Consider the following 26,074-nt stretch of genomic DNA (forward strand, 5'->3'; position numbering starts at 1 on the left):
ATTCAATTCCAGCTACAGGTTCAAAATAAAATTAAATTTTGAAATCCAAAGAAGTTCTATGCAATTATAGAAATTAATGTATTTCTTGATTGGATGTTGAGATTTAGATCCTTTTTCAATATCTTTTATTGCATTATGTAAATCGAATACTTCAGCATTTGATAGTATGCTTAATCTACATAACAGAAAAATAATTATCACATGTAGATTCACCATATTATGTTGTGATGGTCAACAATAAAATTGATAGTTTTACGTCTAACTACTGTTGATGTACTCCAGTAGAAAGCTAGAATTATTTGTCGGATAGTTGCATCTGGATTTAAACTGTATAAGATAATAGTGGAGTTGTATAATTCCATGAACTGTACTTTCTATGTTGTGTTTATATTTATGATTGAGTTACCCCTATTATTACAAAGTAAGCTCATTCATCTTATTAATTACGCGGTATTTGAAAAAAAAATTGGAATGTAAAACATTGCATCATTGTCTAATATAATTTGCTATCTTGCTGAAAATATTTCTTTTTAATTTGTTACACAACTCTGATATTTTTCTACAAGGTATTACATATTTCGGTTATTCGATTTTGTTCTTACCACAGGCAATTTTTTCATGAAAAATTCTGTTCTTCAGATATTTTGGTGTCGCTACGATCTCATTAATACATTTATTATTACGTCAGTTTTCGGAGATTCGAATTTTTGATTTACGATTAACATTCGAAGAAAGCCTAAGAGAAGGTATTTTCGTGAAATCTTTTGAACACCTCCAAACAGTATTAGTGACAATTTTTACAGAACATTGTAATTGACCTACTATCTTTCGCTTCACGTTTATACTTTACGTATATCGGTTACTTTCAGTACCAACGTAGGTATTTATAATTTGGCGCATATCAGTCCCTTTTGAATGATTTTCATATCTTTGTCATGAACTTGAGTAATACATAGATAAGTATATTGCTTCGTGCTTTGACGATGCCCTAAGCCTTTGAGCTATAAATTTTAAGATAAGTGGCACTAATTTGTGTTTAACGTTATATAGTTAATACATCGAATACTCGCCGCAATAATTGCAGAGTCAAGTTAGCAATCGTTCGGTATTTTCTGACTTGATAAGTTATTAGTTTTTTAATCTCAATTAGGTATAATTGTGTTTTTACAGCCATTATCATTTGGCTGACTGGGGAATATCGTATCAAGAATTTCATTATACTTTTGGTGTTGATGTTCGACGGTGATTTTCAAATTTCTTGCTGCTTCACTCCAACACAACTTTGTTTCGGGTTCAATTGATATAAATCTTCTCTCTATTCCACATGTAAGGAATGAATTAAGTTCACACAGATTTTTGTACCTTTGCTCAAAATGAAACTCGGATTTGGAGAAATTTCGATGCAATTGATGGCTGGGGGTAAAAATGTAGAAAGATCAGAAAATAGACGGGTCACAACATCGAATTTTTAAAGAGGCTAAAATCAGTTTCATACAAATCGTCATAGAATGAAGAAAGGTCAGAAGTATGAAAGTATGAAAGTTAAAATGCGGAATCGTCAGAATGCATGACAATATAGCAAGCCATAAAATAAAATTGTTAGAATTCTGACGGTTCTATACTTCAATTTGTTATACATTTTAACTTTACTGTTTTACATTTTAAAATAATCTGTATTGTAAAATACAATAAAACAGTTTGTCACGTTTCTGAAAATTCTATGTTATGACCGTTCGATTTTCTAATCCTCTTAGAATCTTTTCCTTACCCTTAAATGATATCCTTATCATTTCGGCCTTACGAATTTGACCCCAAAACCTGTTAAACTGAGTCGCTTCGTTTGTTGAAAAAAAGAAAAAAGGAAAAAAAAACCAGCTCGTTCAGTCATAAGATCGAAGAGAGTTTGCAGCTGCTGTAGCCTTACGTTTGGAAAAACATAAGTATACATAATCTTGGCACTGGACAGCGATGATACTTGAGCCTTATATACCACAAATAATACAGCTAATTATATGTATAAGTACGATTCAGAATATGTGCGGGGCGAGTTGCAACTTCCACAATGAAACGGGCCTGGCGAATACGGTCACCTGACCCTTTTCCTTACCGCCAACCAAGAAGACGTAGAGCGGTGCAGGTCCTGGTGTGTTCGTCTCTGTGGCGGCCATTTTGGCCCTCTGTCTCTCGGCTCTGGAGGCGCTGAGGGCTCGTCTCGAGGGTGATCCTAAGGGCAGGCTCTTCGGCGGAGCCCGAGGTCTCATTTCCTGCAGTTCAAGGAGTTCCTCGAATGTCTGGGAGGCCGAACGGCCTGGTCCATCCTCGAGGACGCTGTCAGGCGGACTGTTCAGCATCTTGGCGTATTTCGCGTCGACGTTCATTTCGAGGCCCAGATAATTCGGATTGCAGAATCCGAACTGTCCTTCACGGATTATCTTTTGCTTCGACGACTTTTTGGGCCAGTCATCGTCACCCAGAGGATCACCGGGACTACGGGCTTCGATGCTCGCGTAATCAGAGGTCGATTCCTCCCCCTCTTCGAGGTCCGCGAATCTCACCGATGCAGAGGTTGGAATCTTCGTTGTAGTCGGAGTTTTCGGGGTTTGAACTGCCTCGTAGAGGTGGGAACTGTAACTGTCGCCACGCGTTGGTGGCTGGTAAGCCTGATGAACTGATGCAAAATCCCTGGAAAATTTTGAGTGGATTTTTATATCCGATTCTGAGAACAGGTTCGGATTATATTTGAAGTTTTTATTATTACTTGATCAATCGTAAGCTCTGGGTAATTGTTTTCTTCAATCAATAGACCAACCGATTATTCGAAATTTTCATTCGTATTTCCTCTCCGGTAATCGATTAATCGGCCCTTTCGGTGAATTTTAATTTCTTTTCCCGTAATCGGCGAAAAAATGAATGTTTTCCTGGTTCAATAAATGAATATTATTTGATTCTATAAAAAAACTGTCCTATCAAGTGGTACTTTATTTCTTTGAATTAACAAAACTTTTTGTCCGTCATATTTGCTTACGATATTTGATAAATTAGCCGTTTTTTTTTTTATTGTACGGTCAAGTTTACAAAATCAAGTCTTTTCCTTGTCTCAAGTTTAGCTGAGAAATCGACGCTATTATTTCTTTCATCAGGATCCTGAAATTCAGAAGATGCCATTTGGTGGTAATAAAATCTGCACCTAACCAACTGTGTTGAATATTTGATGATGAAAGAGATTTTTATCGCATATCTTGTGCATGACTGACTACATAGTCTCAATATTTCAGAATAAAAGTCTAACAGCTTATACGATGTCTTCTGTGCCTTGATATTTGTAAAATTTACTGAAAACGATCAGCTGATTGCCTAGTTCGACGCCATATTGCTTTATATAACCAGGCATCAAAGATCTCAATCTATACCTATTCGAGATTCACTTTGTTTTTAAAACTCGAAAGTACCTTGGCTCCGCCTCGGCAACTTCGATGAGTCTCGTGGTTGGTGGATCCTTGTTGTACTCGTCATCGGTATCTTCATCTGGGTCGACGAAAACTAGCCTCGCGGCTTCTACGGGGGTGAGCACTGGAGTAGGCAATGTTAGAGCCCGAAAATTTGGCACAGAAATCGGATCACGGATCATTCCCGACGTCGAACGGGGCTCCGCTGTTTTTTGAGTTTCGGGAAGTTTTTGTCGTCGTTTAGCCAGCGCGTTGGCACTGCGGGATTTGACCATCCCTGTCGTTGGCTCGGCCACTTCGACGTCGACTTGTTGAAATGGGTAGTACGAATTCATCTGGAAATGGTTTCACTTGGTTTACAATGATCTTAGGAAAGGGGGCGAAAAAATCTATGAGAGTAATTACGTACATCTTTTGGGCTCTCTTCGTTGTCTTCTTGGCCGCTGAGCACAGAGTAGCTGCACTTCGCTGGGTGGCTCAACCTCGAAAGGTTTATCTGCGACAGTTTCGAGATTTCCTTGAGAAAACTGGGCCTTGTCGGGGCCTCAGACGGTGAGATCCTGTTCGACGATAGCCTGGGTCTTTGGCTTCGGAATCTAGCCTTGGGATGATCGATACACGAGCCTCGAAGTAGAAGCTCGGAAACGGCCAGAGCCACACTTTCCGCTCTTGGTTGTGGCTTCAGCCCAGGTACGCAAAGTTTCTCCCAAGTCTCAGTACCTGAAAATCATTCCATATTGTATTCGAAACTGTCCTCGTGACGTCAGAGCCTGGCTTTCGGCGCCATTTTATCACCACATAACCTAAGTTTTTTATTTTAATTAAGGAAAATCGTAATTCTTGGGGTTTCAAATTACTCATGTCACATAAATTAAGTTAACATAATCAATAATATACCCGTTCTACTATCCACACGCGAAAAAATACGCCCAACGGTCAGCTGTTAGCCTGGTTGTATTAGTTTGATTTTTTCCCACCAGATGACACATTGTAAAGTGATAATCCTAATAACAGGTTTGTTCTAAAAATTAGCGCTCTCAAAATCCGTGACCACCAATATCCTCTCTGTGTACTTCGCGTTACAATTTTGGCTCTCGATTATTTCTTGCTAGCTAACGTTTGGCTTGAACCGCTTTCTGGTGATATGCTCTTGTCTACATGTAAATCTATTTAGGCAGGAGACGATTTTTCTAAGTATATACTGACCGAAATGAAACCTCCAGAGTTCGTTGGTGGGCAGCCCGCCGCTTTCACCACCGAACAGAAGCATGCAGCTGGGCAACCTGCATGCAGCGTGTCCGTGAAGAGGTCCTGGGCCAGGTTTACTTTTGAGCAAACACCACGAAGCTGTATTTACGTCCCACCGCCAGCAGTCGCTTCTCTCCTGCAGATCGGTCATACCGCCATAAATGTAAACCGCGTCTTCGTGAAGCACTGCCGAATGCTTGTGCCGTGCTGCCGGGCCGCATTCGCTTGATGAGAGTAAATGCCATGATTCCGTTTCTGCGCATAGTGTAATAATATTTTTTTTTTTAATCACATCTCATCACATCAGACATCAGAATTGATTGTTAGACATAATCGCATGTAATTATGAATTATGTTCAAATCTCTGATATTTTATCCAAGTAAGATTATACCGAGTTGATTCGTGGAAATCTTACGTGAGCAATTCAGCATGCAGAGGTAAATCCGCTTGCATCTATGCAATTCAGAGTACATATCACCGAAATACCCTTGCATTATGGCATCTGAGAAATGTCGATCGGTGAAATGTACCCTGAATTGCATAAATGCAGGCAGATATTGGTCAAATATACTCTGAATTGCATGCATGTGGACATTACTCCTCACTTAAATCACCGATGCAGCATTTCCACAAATAAATTCGATATAGAATGTTATAAGACCTGACCATTGCATAGACAGCTAGATTTCAAATCCGACAATGTGTAATAATATGACGAGACCATTTTTTTTCCTATGGTATTATAATTTTTACGGAACTTCATTTTTGTTTTATACTTTGCAAAAGGCACGCTGCACTATTTAGCCATCATAAAACAATGAACCGTGCATGAACGTTACGTGTATATGTATATATATATATATATATCACTATAAACCTTTTAACGTTTATTATACATATTATACATATTATAATAAACGTTAAAAGGTTTATAGTGACATTTGGCACAAAGTAGACTATAAGAGAATAATATATTTCTGATCACTTGTCGCGTATAAAGTTACGCAGGACCCTCTGTAAGCATTATGAGGCAATGGGAAAAAAGCCTTATATAACAGAAAATTCGTCCTGTCCGGCTTGCGGAATACACGTCGTTTCAGCCTTCACGATTTCAGCCAGAGGAATTTCATACGGACGATATGACATCCCGCAGTTCAGATGTGAAATATAGTCTGTTTCAACGATGCGATTCATGCTCAATATGTCAGGTTAATGGGCCACTCAAACGTCAAACGGCTTCCGGCCCATCGACCTGTGGTTAGGAGCGGCTGAAAATTATGGAGATTAAGGGTATCCCGCAGGAGTCGCAAAACTGAAATTGTTTACAAAAAGTGAGGCCTTCTCATGCCATAAAAAGCTTTTTTCTGACAGTCCGCAAGCGTGCTCGTAATTCTTTACAGCTTCAGACAAAATATTGAAAGAAATCATAGGCGCAGAATTGAGCTGAATCATTATAAAGGTCGGCAAAAATATGACGCAACATTTTACAGCGGTATCATCGAGTGTTTTACATGTCGCTTATTCCAGCCGCGCATGAGTTTATGGACTGATATAATATTGACGCAGAGACTGATCAAGTGACATGAGTTTCATGATAAATCGATAAACATATCCTGCAGGTCAAGTTACCGAAGTGGAAGGCCCACAGCTCCGGTGAACTCCCACGAAGGTCCTGATAGCCACCGTATATCAACATCTGTCCTCGATGAACGAGGGCGGTGTGTCCTCTGCGTCCTCTCGGCACTGCGCAGCCTCTTTGTGCTCTTATTTTTCTCCAAGAGTTGTTCTGAAATGGAACAAAGAAATGAAGGACGTCAATATTTTAAGTAAATACTAACAGTAGTCGTGTTTTATTTATTTGCTTGCCTTTGTGGCTTTGTAACTAGTTGTCGTTGAGAAATTTGAGTCGATATGCGATTTAAAATAATGGAAAGTCTCGACAAATTTTTGAATTGTTCCGTAATCACCGTAACCGATTTAATATGTCAGCACGATGTATTTTTATCATTATTATGAGCTCGTTACATGTACCGCGGGCCTGAATATGGAAACAAATTACATTGGCGCCTGCAGATAGGCAACCAACCGGGCATCATAATTTCATTTGTGAAATGGCAAATTGTAACTTCGGTTGCCTATCAGTAGGCGCCAAGGTGGCTTGTTCCCAAGCTTAGGGCCGCAATAAGGGGGAGAATGATCACCGTTTCATGCTTGATTTTTAAAGTTGACTTAAAGGTAACCAGCCCTGTTGGAAGATCGTTCTCATCATTGATATAATTTTTTTCTCTAATTTATTTTTTTCTGTCTGATAAACTAATGACGAGCTTTCGCAATTTTCATATTCTTCGAAGATTAAGGGGTGGGCATTCACAATGGGTATAGAAATTTTGTCAATGACGACGCGTGGCGAGGGGGAACGGGATATGATCAATAGTTGGTTAAGTAGGGCCTAGTCACTAGTGACTAGCTGATCGGACTGACAAAGGATCGCAGGATCTGCGCGAGGGGATGAAGTCATGAGGAAGCCTTTGATAAAGGGTATGAAAATTCGCCAATTCCTTTTTTCCTCATCGCCTGACACACTTGAAATATCTCTTTGTTCGATACGTACAAGTTTCTCGCTCACTATCGTTGAGGTTTTTTTTTTTTTAGAAAAAAAAAGTCTCTCTGTTACAAGAAGTGCGTTTGAAACTGAAAAATCGAATATCAGTTAATTAGAACAATCACAAACGTATCTGGATATTTGTAATCGATCTGTTTCAAGGAATTCAAATCTCTTCATCATGAAAATATGACTTGATCTATTATCGTATAATATGTATGTTTGTAAGGCGAAGAAAAATCATGGCGCCAAAAATGATGCATAAGATTTAATTCTAAATTGATCTAAATCTTGACTATAAATGTGTAATTTGTACAAAGAGAATATTAATCAAGCTTTTGGAAGATATTAGAATGGTATCCGTTTATTGAACAAGAAGTACACTTGTCTGGTGTGTATCTGCGAATCCTCAACGCATGTCATTCAACGCGTTCTGGTTCATTTACTCGAGTTACAAACTGCCTTTAAGCGGCAGAGTTAAATCCGTAAAACTTTATTGATATTTTCACAAAAGTTTGTATTCCATAAAACGAAAAGCAAATATTCCATACTCGAAGTTTGTTTTTATCTATTATCGATTCGCGATAATAATTATTTAAAGAGCCGCCTTTGTGTAAACATTTTTTCAATTACAGTTACTTTGTGAAAAACGTCGCAATCTTCGGGGCAATATTTTATTGTTATTGTAGGCCAGATCTTCCTGGAAGGTCGTAATATTCTGAAGTATGAAAAATGTGTTCTGTTTCTGTTAGTACGTGTGCGGTATAAAAGCCTTCCCCCGGAGCGTCGCGACGGCGTCAGAGAACCCTTAATGCTCGGTGAATCGTTAAAATCACTCGAGCCCTAGATTTAGGGAATTGGAAAGTTGATTGCAAATATAATCCCCGAGCACGTGTAACACGACTCACTGAAAATTTGCTCTGGCTCGTTTTAGAATGTGCATCAAACAGCGAAATTATCATCCTGAGAAATTCTAAGGCAACAATTACTGCCACTGTTTAATAAAAAAACAAAAAAAAAAAAAATCAGAGAAACGAATCATAAAAAAGACAATTCTTTCTTACGAGATTTCGGATATGTTATAAAAATAAACGTGATAATCTTATCACGTGTCAGTTTTGACAACTGATACAGTAATTCGATTATACACTGAGAACAATTTCATTTGTTATAGAAACTAGAAAAATTGAGTAAAACAGGTATCGTTAAAAAAACGAGGTACGCGTAAACATTTTGCGCTACTGTCGATCCTTTTTTGGTAATCGCAACGCAAAATCAGTTTGTGAGGTTTACTCCACATTTTTACCTAAACAAGGCTTCAACGTCAATTTATTCTTGCACAAGCATTAAATTTCCGCAACAGTTGCAAGAAAATGTAGTAACAGTGATCGTAATGAGAGAGAATAGTAACGGACACTAAACTTTCTGGTAACAGCTAGAAAACTAATTTTTATTTTCTACCTAGAACTATATTTTTCGATTCTGATAAAAAATGAAAATAGCTAAGGACTGAACGATAACCGGAAGTAAAAGTTTTTCTCAGTGTAAGATTTTAACATTTCAGGACTTTGAAACTTTGTCGACCCATTTTCTGCGGCCCTCTTTTCCCGGACATTGTTGAACTTGTTTCTGAATGCATATAATAACGACACTTGTACCACAAGTTCCGTGGAGAAGTTTTTTCCTCGAACGATATTGTTTTCTTTCACTTTCCTGCACAATTTACGGCACTTTGCGATTTCAAGTATTTTACTTACAACGTACGGGTTAATTTATCACGGACGAATGATTTTTCAACTTTCCAGACAAATATTTTCCATATTTCCAACAAATATTTTTCACACAAGTTCACGTTTCTTTGCCAATTCTCTGTTACGTTTACTGTCAAACTTTTTTCGACCACATCAGATATAATATCCTGTCAACTTGTTCACGTATCACAACTTTCCGTAAAATATGAATTCTAAGAAGTTCAATTTTCCACTTCCGGCAAAGCGCCTGTCAATTTTTCACCCTTCAGATTGTAAACATTAGTGCTGGTCAACTATTCGTAGAAATATTGCAGTGAATAAGTTTGACTTTTATTTTCTATGTCTTTAGTTATTCAACAAATTTTTAATCCAGGTCTGTGTTTCTTCTCAACAAATGATACAAACAAGCATATTGATCGATATACGGAATTAGAGAAATTTATATCTCACTGCGTTCGATTTCATTTGTCGATTGATTTAATGTTCGCGCTTGTTTGAGTGAATTCTTTCAATATCCTGGAGATTAAGGCGTTCCTTCAAAAAAGCTTGTCGAGCTGGCCTGCATTTGCTCTGCAGGCGTTCTGCGCCACGAGAGATATTCGAGTTGGTTCTTTTGATGTGTAGTGGCAATCATAGAGCTTTTACCCTCGAGGGTAAGAAGACTGCAGCCAGTTGGGGGTGGAGGACAGTGACGAAAGTAATTACGTGAGGTAGTGTCGTCCAAGCATATAGTCACACTATTCAATCACTCGATACATTGGAGTTTATAGACCCGAGCATCTACTGAGAAATTTAAGGGTGAAAATGTCTGAAAACTTTGAATTAGAAGTTAGGAAAAAAAATGACGAAATAAAACTGTGTAAATGATTTCAGGGAAAATGATTGGCGCCAATGATTGACTTTCACGAATGACTTAAAATACCGTTCATACTATTTGACAAAAATGGATCTAAGCAAATTTGAATTACACAAGCTGTAAGATTAATCATATCAAAGATACGAGAAAAGATTATTCAACGGAAACGTAGAAAGTTAAAATAAATTTGTTCAATTACGTTACGACAGATTTTCGTCAATTGGAATACAGTTTACACGTTATTAACTGTACATAATACCGTCATGAAAAATTTATCGAATGTTTCTTTAGATAATCTCTCGTAATCTGATTATCTAGTAAATGTGCTCGTAAACATTAAAGTTGGATTGAAAACATAAGAGTTTAAACATTCTTATCGTTCTGATTGGAATCTTCGACAACGCAATGCTATAAAATTTTTACGATTCTTATGTACGCCAGTAGGAATTATTTTTTCTATTACTGTAAAATTGTGCACAGATTTTTTTTTCCAAGTACATGACTAACTAGTAGATACTTAACATGTACTTTCACATGAAAAACGACACGTGAAGTGTGCTCGACTTGAATTTTGAAGCAAGTAAGTTTGGGAGAACTGCATTCGTAATTAGTGCTGAATTCTTTGAAACGCCTGGTACTTGGAGAGGAGGGAAATCATGTAAAGGAGGGGAATCACAGAACGGAGTCGGCAAAACGGGGAACCCCCCGCCCCTTGTAACTACTCTCACTTTTTCATCAGTTCAGTGATTAAAAACAAATGAACGAACGGTCGCCATAGCAACACGATAAAGTAGAAGCCAACCCTGCAAAGGGCTGAAATTATGGGGATAAAATCCACGTTCGAAGCAGTATATTTAAATGTCGTAAGGAGATGAGATGTTATCCAAATTTTTAACAGTCACGTAAAATAAATCGTTCGTAGATTTTGTAATTCTTCGATTTTGATATTAAATATTTCAATTTTTTTTTTTTTTCTTTCAAACTTATTTTGAACTGTGGCTAATATCTTGTATAACATATTTTTACAAAGGATTTCCTCGTAACGATGAGCAAACATTTTTAAATTCATGTCAGATCAGAAGTTGAAATTTTAATCTCAAAATCAAACTTCGAAATATGTCTTTCATTGTTTGAAAAATCCGGTCCTTTAATTGTGAGAAAGTTGGCAAGGTTGATCATTTATTTCGCGAATTATTTATCAATCAATTGGTGTAATAATTATTAAATAATTAATGTTTTCTCTCAAAATAGAAAACTGAAAAATAAATGAAAATTCAGTGAATTTATAGAAAATAGTCTTTCGAATAAAGTGAACCATCGTATGAGAATGTAATCGAACGAGTTGACTTACAGATTTTTTACCGTTTCTAAATGATTTGAAATAAAGCATCTATATCTATAAGCGTTTATTTATAATTCACGTGATATTATGTTATTGTATTTTCAAAGAGACGTAATAATTCATTTAATGCATGACGTGCGATTATTTCCTATAAAAATTAATAAAAATAGGTAAAAATTTTTGGTTCACCGATTTCTATAGTCGTGATTTTCGAAGTGAGGTCTTCAGGAAGGAAGCATAACACAATCACAGTTTCGTGATTTCCTATACAGCGATAAAAGTATCGATAAAACAATACATTATATACTACAGTGTTAGATGATTATTTCCGACCTTAGAATTGACGAGTAAAGAGAGAAAAACGACCGGAACGTATATTTGTAGGGAATTGAACGCTCTGGAAAAAAAATCTCTTATCATTGTATAATAAATCCACTCTATTAAAAGTTATTTGAGATCCTTTGTCGACATTTGACCTTGAATAACTTTTGAAAGAGTAGATTTATCACAAAATGATATAGGACCTTTTTTGTAGAGCATTGAATTGAGTATTTGAATGAAATTTTTTTTCCCATTTTTAGGGGTGCATAATGCAGTGCAAGCCAAAATAATGAGGACGTATTTTTTTGTTTTTAGTCAAAAATGATAATTTTTCATGTTATAGGTGATTGAATTTCACTGATTTTAATATATATAGAGATATATCTTAACACGGGTGACGTCACAATGTTATAGTTTTAAATCTGTTATATTAATGGCAATTTTGATTCAATCGAAAAAATAAAAAAATACGTCCAAAATATTTTTTTCCAATCTACAAGAATATGAAATAAAAAAATTTCATTCGAATACTCAATTCTCTACAAGTATACGTTCTAGTCTGATCGGTAAACTAATGTGTAGTAGACGGGTTACAAAATTCCAAAGTTTAAAACAAAAAATAAATATTTTCCCATATTATTCAAATGGAAAATAGAAAATCGCGATGATGTACCTCTGGATATTAATATTATTCTTTTTTCGTAATTTGGAACGATATGTTCAACTTGAATTTTGCAATAAAAAATAGTACATTCATTTTTTTATACAGTCCAATATGTACGGTATGCAAAAAGATTACGGGGGAGAGATACGAAGTTTTAAAGGCACGGGGGGCGAGAGCAGAGAGATAGAGAGAAAAATGAGAAGAATCCCTCCATGGATGAGAAATATGTAGCTGCTGCTGCAATATCGCAGCACACGTATACTCGAGAAGTTTACCCTCCTGGGGCATGTCGTCTCGCACCATTTTCTCGCTGACTTCCTCACCTTTTCCCTTCGAACCGAGACCAGCTGTAATATTCAACGACGTGTGTTGTACATGTAATACCGTACGCAAGGAGTATAAGACACAAAAGGAAGTCGAGTATTCAACCTTTCCTACGTACATACATACCAGAGCAAAGAAATTTCTACAACGATTCTTTCGGTCCCTTTCTTTGTTTCTGATTTTGCATACGTGCTATTTCGTTGGACAAAGCGTTGAAACTGTGTATAAAGTTATTTCGCGTTCGCATAATTTTTTAACAAAGTTGAAATATTGCAGGGAATTTGAAAAGAAGAGAAGAGAAAATTATGAGAACGTCTTAGGTACACGTTGTCGTAATCATTCGTCGAGAAAAGCATTAGTCGATTCTGTACTTTTATTTTACAGCCTGAATAAACTTGACCAATTACATACTATTGTACACACTTGGATTATAATATCTTCTGTAAATTTTTCAACTGTAGAATATCTTCTTGTTCCATATTTTTCTGAGCTTAACCCTTTGAGTCACACGTTATTTTGCTGAGTCAATTTTTGTAACAAGATTGTATTCCAGGTTTCTGGACTCGCTGATTACGAATTTGAAATCGGATTTCAGAAATTCAAGCTTGTGGATCCAATACGGCGGACGAAATTTGAAATTTGATCGAATCTAGTCGAAAAACTCTGTGCAAGGCTTTTTGGGGGTCGCTGATTACGAATCTGATATAAAATTTTGCAATATTCAAGATGGCACATTCAATATGGCAGATAAAAATTTCAAATCTAATCAAATACGGTCAAAAACCGTATGCAGAATTTTCAGAATCCGATTTCAGATCCGTAATCAGCGACCTAAAAAACTTAAAATTTATATAAAACATTTATACGTGTAACTTTCTCGAAAACGAATTATTCCGTTAAATTTTCACCACTTTTTTCAATCAATTTGTTTCTAAAACTAATAATTTACATTACATCGCAATAATTACTCACGAGTATCGAAACCCTGTTAGTATACTATCAGAAGTAGCAAAAAAGCGCAAAGAAATATGTTGAAAAATTCTCTAAATATACAAAAAAAAAATGGATATAAAATAGGTGTCAAGAATACTTACCACTCAAAGGCTTAAACTGATTCTGACGCGCGGTAATTAGTAGTCAAGTTTTTTTGCACCGAGTAACTATACGCATGTAGCATGTAACTGTGCACGTGTAATGTGCCCATATACTCAAGAAACCCCCAGGGACATTAGGCAAGAAGGAGATGGCCGTTAGCACCAGATGTTGCCAAAAACGACCCTCCGTCTAGATTGCCATTTACGCGAGGGATAATCGTTGTAAATCTTGAGTAAAATTGAAACGTCATCGCCTCGAGCAAACGATTCTGATCTTTACCGCAGATAGTCGATAAAAACAAGCCTAGAATTTTCCATCAATCAATTAATAATAATTTATCAATACAAGTATATATTATAATATACAATATATTCCCTTCTTTCTTTACCACAGCATTATAGTTTAGTTATTTCGGGAGATTTCAGGTTAAACATCGTTCATCGTTCCATAAACATATTTTAAACAAGGGAAAACACTTCCCATTCGTTTCAATTCACTTACAAGCATGTGGCCCGAATCTATTTTCACATTACCGCCGTTATCCTATCAGCAGATCAAATTTCCGCCTGAGATACACACGAAGATGAAGGAGGCGCACGCGATCGAGCAACATAAGAGAAGACAAAAAAAAAAAACTTCTAGTCATCGTCACGCGACTATCATCGATGCTGTTTAATTTCCTGTAACGATTAAGCCTCGAGTCATGGTTCGATCAATAATTACCGCATGGTTAAAAGTTTCCAAGGTCTGGAGAAGAGGCTGGAAGTCGAGGAATAATAAGCAGGAGAATCCGCGTGCCGATTAGAAGACAGTGTGAGTTTTTGCTTCCTACCCTGTTTAGGGTGGAACGATTTGTTTCGCACCATGGTACCTAAAAGTGGCAGCATCTGTCAGGGTCTCAAGGATCATCCCCGAGGGGAATTTGTCTTCGTCTATTATTTTCCAACTTGGGAACGAACGGGAAAACTCGATTACTAGCCAAGACATCATCGTGACATCCATCTGATCTCGCTGAAGAGGTGACGTTCTACACGGATACATAGCGCATGTAGTGCACCCTAACCGCTATTGCATCAATATGTTCAGAGTGCTCCCCGCTTGCTGGATGTCCTCCACCCCGGGCTGTCTGGAACCCTCCGTCACTCAAGTTCTGGACGCTGATTGGACAGGGTTGTGTAAAACTTGTTACCGATGACGTTGCTATTGATTTAGCGGTTTTCTCGGGGTGCTAGAACAGCCGAAATTATCTGGACCTGCCCTACTCGTCCCTGTCTGGGAGAGGAAACACACCCGTTTTAATGTTCCATACCTCGACTATGACAGAGTCGATATTTAACGCCTACATTTGACCCTACCAAGGCTCGTATAAAACCATAATTTTTGTAAGTTTCAATAAGATTTGGAAATTGGTTACTGCATTCCAACTTATTTATCCAACGTTCTTACAAATACAAAAGCCCCTTTAATGAGAGGACCTTCAAGTTGATATGAATACAGTTATGGAGGGTTAAAGGAGGTTCTAAACAGACCCTACTTTGAGCCTAAATTTGGTAAATCGGGAGATTTCGAAGATTTTCAGCGTCAAAGTAGGGTCTAATATTGCATTGAAATAGGCGCTAAATTTATAAATTAAACTTGGGTGTTCAGCTGTTCTGAATCACGCAGTGCCAATGACATCAGAGCACTTTGAAACCTAGGAGCAAAATGAATGTCTAATCTGAATTCGATATTTAGAATATACGTAGGTACCGTAAGAAAGATACCTCGTACCTATCTCCAATTTAGATGGTCTGTCTATTAGTCACTATACCCTTGGCCGTGTTCTTATGGGTATGCAATGTCACGTCTTGTGACAAAAACTAGAATAGTTCATCTTTTGACACCTCGAAGAATAATGGTCTCAGATGTGCGACACTTTGCAGGGGGGAGTTGCGACGACAATGGGGGCAATTGATGACCTGCCAAAAGCCAGGGCAATACTCTTTGCAGGATCGAAGGGATGGTCCGGTAACGTGTCGACATCCTCTTTTCTTCTATGCTTTCGATAAACGAGTAATCGAATCATGGACTGAAATTTGTACGCCTCAGAATTACCGTTCGTCCGATGTTATTCGATCATAATATGACGGTCGGAATAAATTTCTTAACATAATCAAGATTTACTTAAAGTCTGTAATAAAATCACTCAGACTTGACAGGCGAATGCCGAGCAACGTCCCTTTCGCCAACGAAAATATGAAGTAAAAAAGTTTCAGGTTCAGGATAATTTTGAACGGATGAATCCTCTGAATCTCTCTGAATTCCTTTTCCCAATTTTTCATTTTCGGTTCTAGGTCTGATTACCTTTGGGTGGAAAACAAACGGTCATTCAACGAAGTCGACCGGAAACAAGGTGCACTATTTTCACAATCAGTGAAGCAATTAATGGAGTGAAAAAAAAGATCTCTTATCTCAACCTTAGATTTTCTATAAAAAGAATCAATCACGAACTCGGATTATCGAATAAAGCTTTGTTGAACGTGTGTCTAATTTTCAATTCGAAATTCGTTGGGTACAAGACTTTGTTTTCATTATTGTTGACACCTTTTTTTTATACATTCTGCTATGCTACCAACAAGAATTACTTACTTTATATTAAAGACAGCCATCCCAAAGAAAAGAAATAAAATTCGATACCTCCCCGTTGTTGAAATTGAAGGTCTAAATATTACAGCAGTTTCAGGGGTGGATGGAAATGCAGACAGCATGAGTTACGGAAGGTGTTAAAAGAACCCCCTTAATAAGGAGGGAAGATCTTCTCCCCGCTATCAATATTGCATAATCACAACCTTCCCACCCTTCAGGCTTCTCGACATGAGACTCGATCAAAAAAAAAAAACCGGCAGCCATTTTCTGCTTATCATATATCATATGCTTATAAAATTTTAAATGATCACCCGTTAGTTTCGACATTCGGTAATTGCATTGATTATTATAATCGTATCATCGCATAAGGGAAATTGATTACCAATGTTGATAAAAAAAAAAAAGAGTAGACATTTTGTGATTTCTATTTCACTCTAATTTTCCCCCTTTTTTTCTGCTGCCTACAGCATTCCCGTTATATTTATTTTTATTTTCAGCTGTAACTCTGGAAATTCGAGACACGTCTTCACGGAGCAAGCGGCTCCCCCATCGTCTGGATAGGAGGTAATTATCTCGAACGCCCCAGAGTCCAGTCGTAAATGCGTCGCGAAATTTATTTCTCCGTGAGGTGAATTCCGGCCAATTTTTATACCGGTAGGGCTTCTTTTTCAGGTTTCATTCGGCGCCGCTTTCATTCTACCAAATAATTAATCTTACGAAGAATTGAAAGAATTCTATTGGAAACCTCAATGCGGGCGTGGTTAGGTGAACAACAGCTGACCATTTTAACCAAATGTAACAACAAATACCAAACGCAGTTTATTGCGATCCTTAATTAGAAGACATCGTTCGGCGGCAGTGATTTTTTTAGCACAAATCAGCTAGATCGTATTTGATTATAAAACCATTTTTTGACGCATATTTTTTACTCTTCTCTCACTCAACGTCGAAATAATGAATATTCAAAAGCTTGCACGATATTTTCTACGCGTTGGTATTTGTTATATTGGCCTGAAGAGATCAGCTGATCACCCGTACCGACGCCATGTTGCTCTAAGCACTAGTTAAACGAACATGGCGTCGACGCAGGCAATCAGCTGATCGTTTTACGCAAATTTTTCAAATAAAAAAGGACAGAAGATGTCGTGCAAGCTGTTGGACCTCCATTTTGTGACGTTGAGTCGATGTAGAGTAAAACGTGATTTTTGTTTAAAAGAAATTCAGCGCATCACAAAATGGCGTCTTATGGAATCAAGAATCCCAACAGCATTGGGGTATCTTTATTCTGTAACGTCGATTTCGCAAATACGTGAAATTGTAGCTTCTTACCTTCACATTGTAAACCCAAAGCGGCGTTTCTGTGCCTGCTGAGAATCCAAGCTCCCCACCAAAAACGTAGAGACAATCCTTGTAAGCGACTGCACTGTGTTCTTGCAAGGCGGATGGCCTTTCACCTCCAGGATGCAGCTCCTCCCATCTGCTTTCAGCTGCAATCACGATAAAAACAATGTTAACTCCAGCAATTGTGTGATAAATCTTCTTTCTCTGTTTCTTCAAGCCGTATTTCGGTCTAACTAATACGTATCGTATCAGCGTCAAAAACCATTGAGTGTGAAGTAGTACGTCATCATTGAAAGCTTCCGAAAATCTGAAGTCAAATCCAAGGATTTTAATCTTCACGATGCAGTTATGGATACCCACATAAAAACACAAGGATAAACTATATAACTCCTAAAAAACCAGGAAGATAAAAAAAAGCGTGAGTGTAAGTTCTTTCGTCGGTGTGTATTTCGTTCTAGTAAAAAAATACGCCGACGGCTAGACTCGGGATTTAAAAAGAAGAAAAGGAAGGACAGGTACAAAATGGAACCATTAGTGTCGAGACGTTGTATGCCTTGAAAGAAGGCAGTCTCGGCGCATTGCGCACTTTCAACTTTTCTTCTTCAGGACGAAAAGACTGTGGTCGAAGGGCAGAGGCAAAAACGGTCGATTAAATTTCGCGGGACGAAAAGGTCTCTGAGGATGTAATTGGGAAACTTGTTTCACCCTGCCGAAAGAAATTCCATGAATTTCTGCGCAGTTTCCTCGGTCGAAATACGAAAACAAGAATTTTGTTTCGGGCTCCCTTGACGATTCTTAAGTAAAGCTTTTCGAGCTTTTTTAATTCAAAGTTAGCAAGAAATGCGCGATGCAATCTTCCAGAGCTTACGTGGAGGCGGCTTCTTTACTTTTAATTTGACCGATCATTCCATGACGTTGCAATGACTCTCGGACAACGGTGGCATTGTTTTACGAACAAGGAGATTGATACGGCACGTAGTGTTTGATGCAATCAATCTTGGCCATCTCTAGGAGAGCCCAACGACTAGAGTAGGCGGTGGCGTGTTATAAACTCAGACGGAAGTTCCTCTTTGTTCTAAAAGCACGCGTCCCAATGCCGAGTAACTCGTTCGTGAGTTCCTCTTGACCTGCTGAGTTTGCTTGAAAAAAAGAAAAAAGAAAAAAGAAAATAAAAGAACTACCTTACCCACAGGCGGTACATATCCGGCATTGCCTAGCTCTGATTTCTAATTAATTACACTATAATTACAAATTACATATTCAATTTGTAATTTATTTTTCTTATCACAAAATACAAACGTCAATTGTAATTTACATTTCAATAGTAAAATGTAAATTACAAATTACATATTCAATTTGTAATTTACATTTTACTATTGAAATGTAAATTACAATTGACGTTTGTATTTTGTGATAAGAAAATGAAACAAAATATAAATGTAATTTGGACGAAGGAAAAAATGCAAATTACATTCGCATTTTGTAATTCGTATGGTGAATTGTAATGGAATAATATACCAACCGAATTTGTAAATAGTATTTGATTTCGTTTTATTTACAATCCGTGTAAGTGATATTTATGTATGTTCGATTCGGTAAAAATTTATTGTAATACAATTGTAATTTTTCTCATCAATGCCGAGCAGTGTCTCTTGCCTAGGACAATCAGACGCCGTTTTCACAACATCGAGACGGAAAACCGCGAGGCAAATTACCGATGGACAAATTTCGACGATTTCTTCTGTCGGATTCAGCCGACCAGCAAAAAATACCAAGCGTTAAATATAACAATCCTCGAGGCTCGAGGGTCCGGATTCTGTGGATCCTGAGTTCTTTGTGCCGAGCTACACCCTCCGCTCTCACTGCATCGACAGATTCCCCCAAGCGCGCGGTTCAAGGACCTCTCGCTCCTCAGGGAACCACGTTTTATTAAAGTTAAGGGCAGATTCAAATTGCATGAACTCGTCGTGGTCAATATTTAGAAGAGACCTTAGGCGTTCGAGCTTGCGAGGGGGCGCAAAGCACATCCCCAGCTACACTTATATTGCCCCATATTTCTTCCCGTATTAGCATACCTAAGTCGTTGGCATACTTTTCTTATACTTCAATCTCTAATTGAATTTTTCACGGAGTATTTCGCTCGTCCGATGCAACATATTCACTTTGCCGTTACCGAAAAACATGTGTTAATGTTTGGTTTCTACATGGTGTTTTCAAGTAAACACCGCAGTGTATTGGGTTGTCTACCACGCAGGGAAACAAATATTGGTAAAACAGAGCTACCGAGTCAGTATCAAGTCATGTAATCACTTTAAGATAAGATAAAAATCGGAAAAAATCAACCACGATAAAGACGATGAGAAAATTAAATGTTATCGATAAATTGTTTTTAAAGAAAACATTGTTCAACACATTTATAGGGTGGTTTCCTTTTTTTTTTTTTTATTTTTTTTTTTTATGTCATGTAAAATGATTTCGTTGATTTTTCTGAATACAGATGAATTTTTAAAGAATGTTCTCACTATTTTTAAATGTATAGCCAGTAGATCCTTAACGCGCCTCCAGAACGCGATCACTGAACGTTTCAGTATAGGTTATAAACATCGAAACAACTGTTTGGGCAAATCCACACGCTCTGCAATACGGACTGTTCCAGCTCACTCGCGAGAACTTTAAACGCGCTGGCTACCGATAACTCCGTAGCTCTGTTTTACCGATATTTGTTCTCCTCAGCGATAGGCAATTCAATATACCGCAGCGTTTCATTGGAAACACCCTGTTTATGATATTTTGAGGAATTTATCGAATATCCATGAGCAAAAATTGGGCTTACCTATGATTTTGCATAGAAAAATAATGTCTCCATTTTTACCAACGAATATTTACTTCCAAAACTAAAATTGAGTAACAAGAATAATTGACACGTAAACTTTATTACAAAACAAAGTCGTAGAGACATGTAATATTACAAACCCCTACATTATTAAGGAGACCCTCATCCAAAGAATTTCCTCCGACTTTTACCGAGTTGTTTTGTATAATTACAAATGAATTCTTGTCATTGCAGTTTCTTGCAGAAACGATGGATTTTTAACGACACGTTGGGACGCTAAAATTAACGCTATAGGTGGTGGGCAGGATTTTGTCGATATTTTTAAACCGTCTAAACACGACTGGTGCCGGAAGCACCAGCAGCGCTTGTAAAGCTTCGAGTGTTCCGAGTGCTGCCGAAACTTTTGATATCGTTGTGAAAACTGGCGCCGACATTGTTGCGACGTCGGTGTTTTTTTTTGAGTCGTTTGACGCGTGTCCCTTCAGCACGTCGTTTTGAATGGCGTCTCTTATTCTTGACGGAGTATTTTCTTGGCTTGCTGCTGCACTTTTTATCGGACAACTTTCTATCCGTCGATGACCGCGGCTCGTTTCTCGACGTAAAACTGTAGCGTCCGTTGAGACATTTTAGAATTCCATACGCGAGGCATTGCTTCAATACCCCATGCATCTAAATCGAGAAATTGTACTGGATATTTTTTTCAATAATCATAAGACTTTGCGTACGAATTAAGATACTTTCACGAGTAAGTCGGCTATAAAGAGTCGTTGCGAGTTGTTGCAATAATCCGCGTTTAAATATTTCACACAACAATGAAAATTCGAGCACCGCTTGACCCTCGTCAGCAAGTTTCTGATACCACCATAAAAAAAACAAGCATATGTGAAAAAAATAAGTCCCTAGACCAGCGAGTTTTAGAATAATTGATGATAGGGACAAAAATACATCAAATTTTTTTTTCAAGAATTTTGCAAGTTTGACTCACGATCTTGCTAAATTGACAAGCCTGCTTGGATATATTTTTTTATCTAGAAAATTTGCATGCGTGTGAATTGTAGCGTCACGTAAGATTCATCGATTTTAGGTATAATATCGGTAAGCTATATAACAACCTGTCGTTTCACCGTCGGTTCATTCACACCGTACTCAGAGGTGATATAGTTAATGATTTCCCTGGATGTGCAGCCTTGAACCTCGCTCATATTCCGTATCGCTTGAACAACGAGGGACAGTGTTTTGGGTCCATTTTTCGCCATCTTTGTTTTTTTATCGTTCAACCGTTGGACAGGTAATATCATTCAGGCCTGACAATTCGAGACGTGGACTTGATCCAATTGTTGAAAGTTTACGGGCGAAAAATTGGCAATACGAATAAATTCTGTCGAGAAAAATGATCGAATGTCTAGTTTATTACTAACACGATTTGATTTCTCACCTTGATTTATTGTTCAGAAGAACTGTGTTGAGACGATGTTGAAAAAGTATAACAGTTATTATCGATAAGCGTTACGCAGAATAAAAATCATCATACCTACACATAAAAATAGCAAAAGCTGTGAATTCGGAAAAATGACTTGTAATTTTAATAATGCTAATCCCTAATAATTTTATTGAATAATCAGATTGAAGAAGGCTTTGGGCAAAAAGTAACCGTACATCGTCGGGTTATTTAATCAAAAAAAAACCTAACACTTTTAAACTATTAGTAGTTGACAGCATGTCTAGAAGACGATGATTAACCATGTTTAATAATAAAATGAATAACGATACATGAATAAATACGTTATATAGGTATTACACCAGTAGTATATTACCAAGTTTCCAGAGTTCTTTAATTTCCAATTCATTGCTAAAATGTAATTCCAATTTTCAAAAAATCGTCTTCACTTAAGCTGGTATAAAGATTTTGACTTTTGTATTTATATCATACCGTACATCGTCTGTGAATATAGCTTCAAATGCACGACGATACGTTGTTCAATTCACGCGGCAGAAAAGTATACACAGCTGTCTAAAAATCAGCAGTCGTTTATTGCGATAAGTTCCGTTGTGTTGGTACCACGTAATATGAATTTTAATTATAGTTTGGTAAGATTGAAGAATAATTAAAAGTATAACCAAAAACATCACAAAGAAGAATATAATAAGAATAACAATAATATAATACACCATGTCTAGGGCATCATTAATAATTAATTAATACAATCTGATATACTCTTCTTTTTTTTCTTCTTCTACTTGATTACTTTTCAGCCTGCATTTTGCGGAACTTGGCAATATTACACGTATTAAGCTTGTTATTTTTTTTTTTTTTTGTAATATCGTCCTTTCGTTTTTTGAACGTTCTACTTCCCTTTAGTTCTGGGTTACGCGTTTCCGCGTCAGATATTTTTGTCACGGAGAAAAAGCATCGCGGAACGGCGGCATAATACCCGAAATACTCTGTGGCCGATTCCCTGGGGATACGAGAAAGGGGTGCAACCCTTCTGCAGGGGTCGGTTTAATATTCACCCACCTACGTATAAGTGTGCACACACATGCGTTCCGTTTCTCTCTCTCTCTCTCTCTCTCTCTCTCTCTCTCTCTCACTCTCTCTCATTCCGGATTCATAGTCTGACGGAGCTACGTGCGGTCAGAAATTTCCCTGCACGTTCTATTCGTCTGCCCCGAGTTACACGCAAGAGCAGAAATTACGCGATTGTTTGAGAAAAGTAATCTTACGGGTAAAATGATTTATCATGGAGTGAAATCGAACGAATTCACTAGATTTTTAACCTTGTGTGAATTTCGTGAACGATGCTTTTGGGATTTGAATTCGAATCGCAAACGTTTCGAACGATTGTCTTTTAGCCGATTTTTCACACGTCACGGTAATTGTGTTTCTTTCTTTTCTTGTAGTGTGTTTGTGACCAACTGTAGGTTTAGTTCCCAGTTGATTCCCTAGATATAAGTTGGCTAACTTTATAGGTACGCAATGTATTTGTTGATTAAGTAATATTGTCGTTTAGGCAGAAATCTGAAGTTAATCTGAAGATCTCAGACGAATTTTCAAGACTGATAGCCAATCCTCTAAAAATGCTTTGTGAAATCGAAACAACAGATTCCCAGTTTTCAAACGTAATTATTTGACAAGTTGATGGTCTTAAACATTAAAAATAAGAACCTATTATATAAGTAAAAGTTCCTAATTCCTTTATATTTACAATTCAGATTGTGGGATATAAATCTGTCTGTTACCTTGTACGGTAATTATCATTATATATTTTTAAAAAAATCGTTCATGTTATAAACTGATAAAATGAAATATATAATGTATTCCTGTATTCATTGAGGTCCAATACCGTCAGACATTACTCTCGAGAATGAGAAATATGAAGAAATATTGTGGCGCAATTAAGATACCTAAAGAATTGTCTTGGCGCCTTTTAAAGAAATATTCGTCCGATAGGTTGGCAACGCTGGTTAGAATAAAGAGTTTCTAATTGTATACTGCTTATCAGTGCATTCGCGAGTACAATAAGTAATTCAGCACCGGCTGCCGTTGAAAAATCGCGGCAACGATCTTCTCTTACTGTGAATATCAAATCGTATCGAGTATATCGATAAAAATATTCATGACGAATATCCTGGGTTGTCGGAAACCCCTTTGAGTGAGAGAATTTTTGCATGATCGTTTGCGACATCGAAATACCAGCAGTTTCCATTCATATATTCTCGAAGAGTTCTTACACAGTCATGTTCGTGTATGGAAAGTAAGAAACAGGGTTGAAGTATTCATGAGAATCGAGAATTCTGCGTCAAGAATCTAGTTCGGATGATCTGGACGTAGGACTGGATAAGGATAAGGACTGAGCGGTAACCGGAACTAAAAATTTCTCTCAGTGCAGGTATATTATGATCCATGAGTAAACTCTGCAGTTCCTCATTTTTTCTCTCTCTCTCTCTCTTGTTACACTGCCCTCCATAAATGTCACAAATGTACCTCTCTATTTTCTTTTCCTATTTATGTCTATATAGTATTATATGTATTAAATAGTTTCCTGTTTATGTTTATACTATTGAGATATTCTATTTTATTTTATTTTATTTTATATTTTATTTTATATTCTATTTTCTCTGTCTCTGTTCAACTTGCCCATTGGCTCCTACGGGCCACGGCATAAAATTAAAATAAATCTAAAATCTAAATCTCTATAAACAACGAGAATCGAAAAGAAGTCTACGGTGTTTTTTGAGTTCATGATATCGTTGACGAATACGGTTTGCGATGACTTGCGACAATGCGAATGAGGGTCCTGCGTCAATTACTTAGGGATAACAACGTAGGGAAGCAAACATCGTAGAATGTTGATGCGTGTTGCAGCGATCCGGAAATGAGTCCACCAAACATACCCGCTGCACCCTTGCATCGATGCATGTTAAAGGCAGGCTTATGGTATTGTGGCTACTTGTACAGAACTGTTTTACCTTCCTTTGACTAGCCACAAATATTGACCGGGTTGACCCCGTTTACTGAAGAGGATAATCCGTCGGATCAATTACACAGGCCTGAGAAATATGACTTTTAATTTCCCCCTTGAGGTATAATTCTTTTTTTTAAGGTATTTCGGTATGTTGAATTAAAATAAAGAGCTTTTTTATTACAGCATATCAAGATTCACTTTTATGCAAGATATGAATATTTACAGATATTTGATCAATTTTTATGAAAAAAAAAAAAAAAATACACTTAGTAAGAAGACTGCATAATTCCAAAAGACTTATGCTATCTTTTTTTACTTTCTTCACAATTCCTGTTCAATCTTTTTCTTTTGTACTTACGGAGCTCTGAATGTGCTTAAAATCCCCGTAAACAACAAGTGGCGATGTTAGATGAATATTTAAATATAAACATTACCACTGATACATATATATTTAACCCAAAAATTTGGAAGTTGATTCTAGCAGTACTAAAAAAACAGAAAAAAAGTATTTTATAAATATTCTATTTCATAGATTCGTACCTATAATACCTACCAAAGCTATTACTCAGTTTTTTCAGGGGAAAACAAAACGACAAACAGACGGATGTGAAAACTTACAGAATGGGCAACAAGCAGTAAATTACGAGATTGAAATTAACGTTAACGTAACAAAGCATCTTTGAAAAGGTTCAATCTAGTTATTTGCATCGTTGTGATTTTTCAGAAGTGTACAAAAATTCCACAAAATTAGATTGATTAATTTAAAACGAAAGTCAAAAGGTACTTTTCAGAGTTTTTCATGCTCTTTAAAGTATCTGCGAGTAATTTCCTCGAAGGTGGATTGCTGTATTAAATTGGGGTTAGAGCGATTTGAAAGGGCTTGAAAAAATCTTAAAAGTACTTGCTGGTACGTACGAATAAATAACAAAGGTGAAAAAAAAACCCGACCTTAATGCACATAGTTTGTTCGGAAGGAGAGATAGGCATATATAAGTCACACCTCAACGCGTGACTTAAACCTCAGGATTCGGGAACTCGGTTAGTCTGAATAATGGTATCCTGCCTGTGGCGACGCCTAAATCCCGTGGGTTCAAGATTTACTATAATGGTAAAATTTAACTGCGAGGAAAGCTACCAAAATCCTTGCATCTAGGTAAATGGA

The 26,074-nt window shown here is 37.2% G+C and overlaps 1 protein-coding gene across 5 annotated transcripts in view; it reads right to left on the reverse strand.

Moving 5' to 3' along the window:
• Positions 1–312: 312 nt before the first annotated feature.
• The window catches only part of LOC124308721 (uncharacterized), a 46,148-nt gene continuing 20,386 nt past the window's right edge, over positions 313–26,074 (reverse strand). For all 5 annotated transcript variants that reach the window (XM_046771695.1, XM_046771692.1, XM_046771694.1 and 2 more), the window contains 6 exons: positions 17,605–17,762; positions 6,325–6,481; positions 4,653–4,949; positions 3,856–4,166; positions 3,450–3,781; positions 313–2,682 (listed from right to left, as the gene is read on the reverse strand). In XM_046771695.1, the coding sequence (XP_046627651.1) occupies positions 2,028–2,682; positions 3,450–3,781; positions 3,856–4,166; positions 4,653–4,949; positions 6,325–6,481; positions 17,605–17,762 (1,910 nt within the window). In that variant the 3' untranslated portion in view covers positions 313–2,027. The remainder of the gene's footprint in view (positions 2,683–3,449; positions 3,782–3,855; positions 4,167–4,652; positions 4,950–6,324; positions 6,482–17,604; positions 17,763–26,074) is intronic.

The sequence above is a fragment of the Neodiprion virginianus genome, chromosome 7, assembly GCF_021901495.1.
Source record: "Neodiprion virginianus isolate iyNeoVirg1 chromosome 7, iyNeoVirg1.1, whole genome shotgun sequence".
NCBI classification, from domain to species: Eukaryota; Metazoa; Arthropoda; class Insecta; order Hymenoptera; family Diprionidae; genus Neodiprion; species Neodiprion virginianus.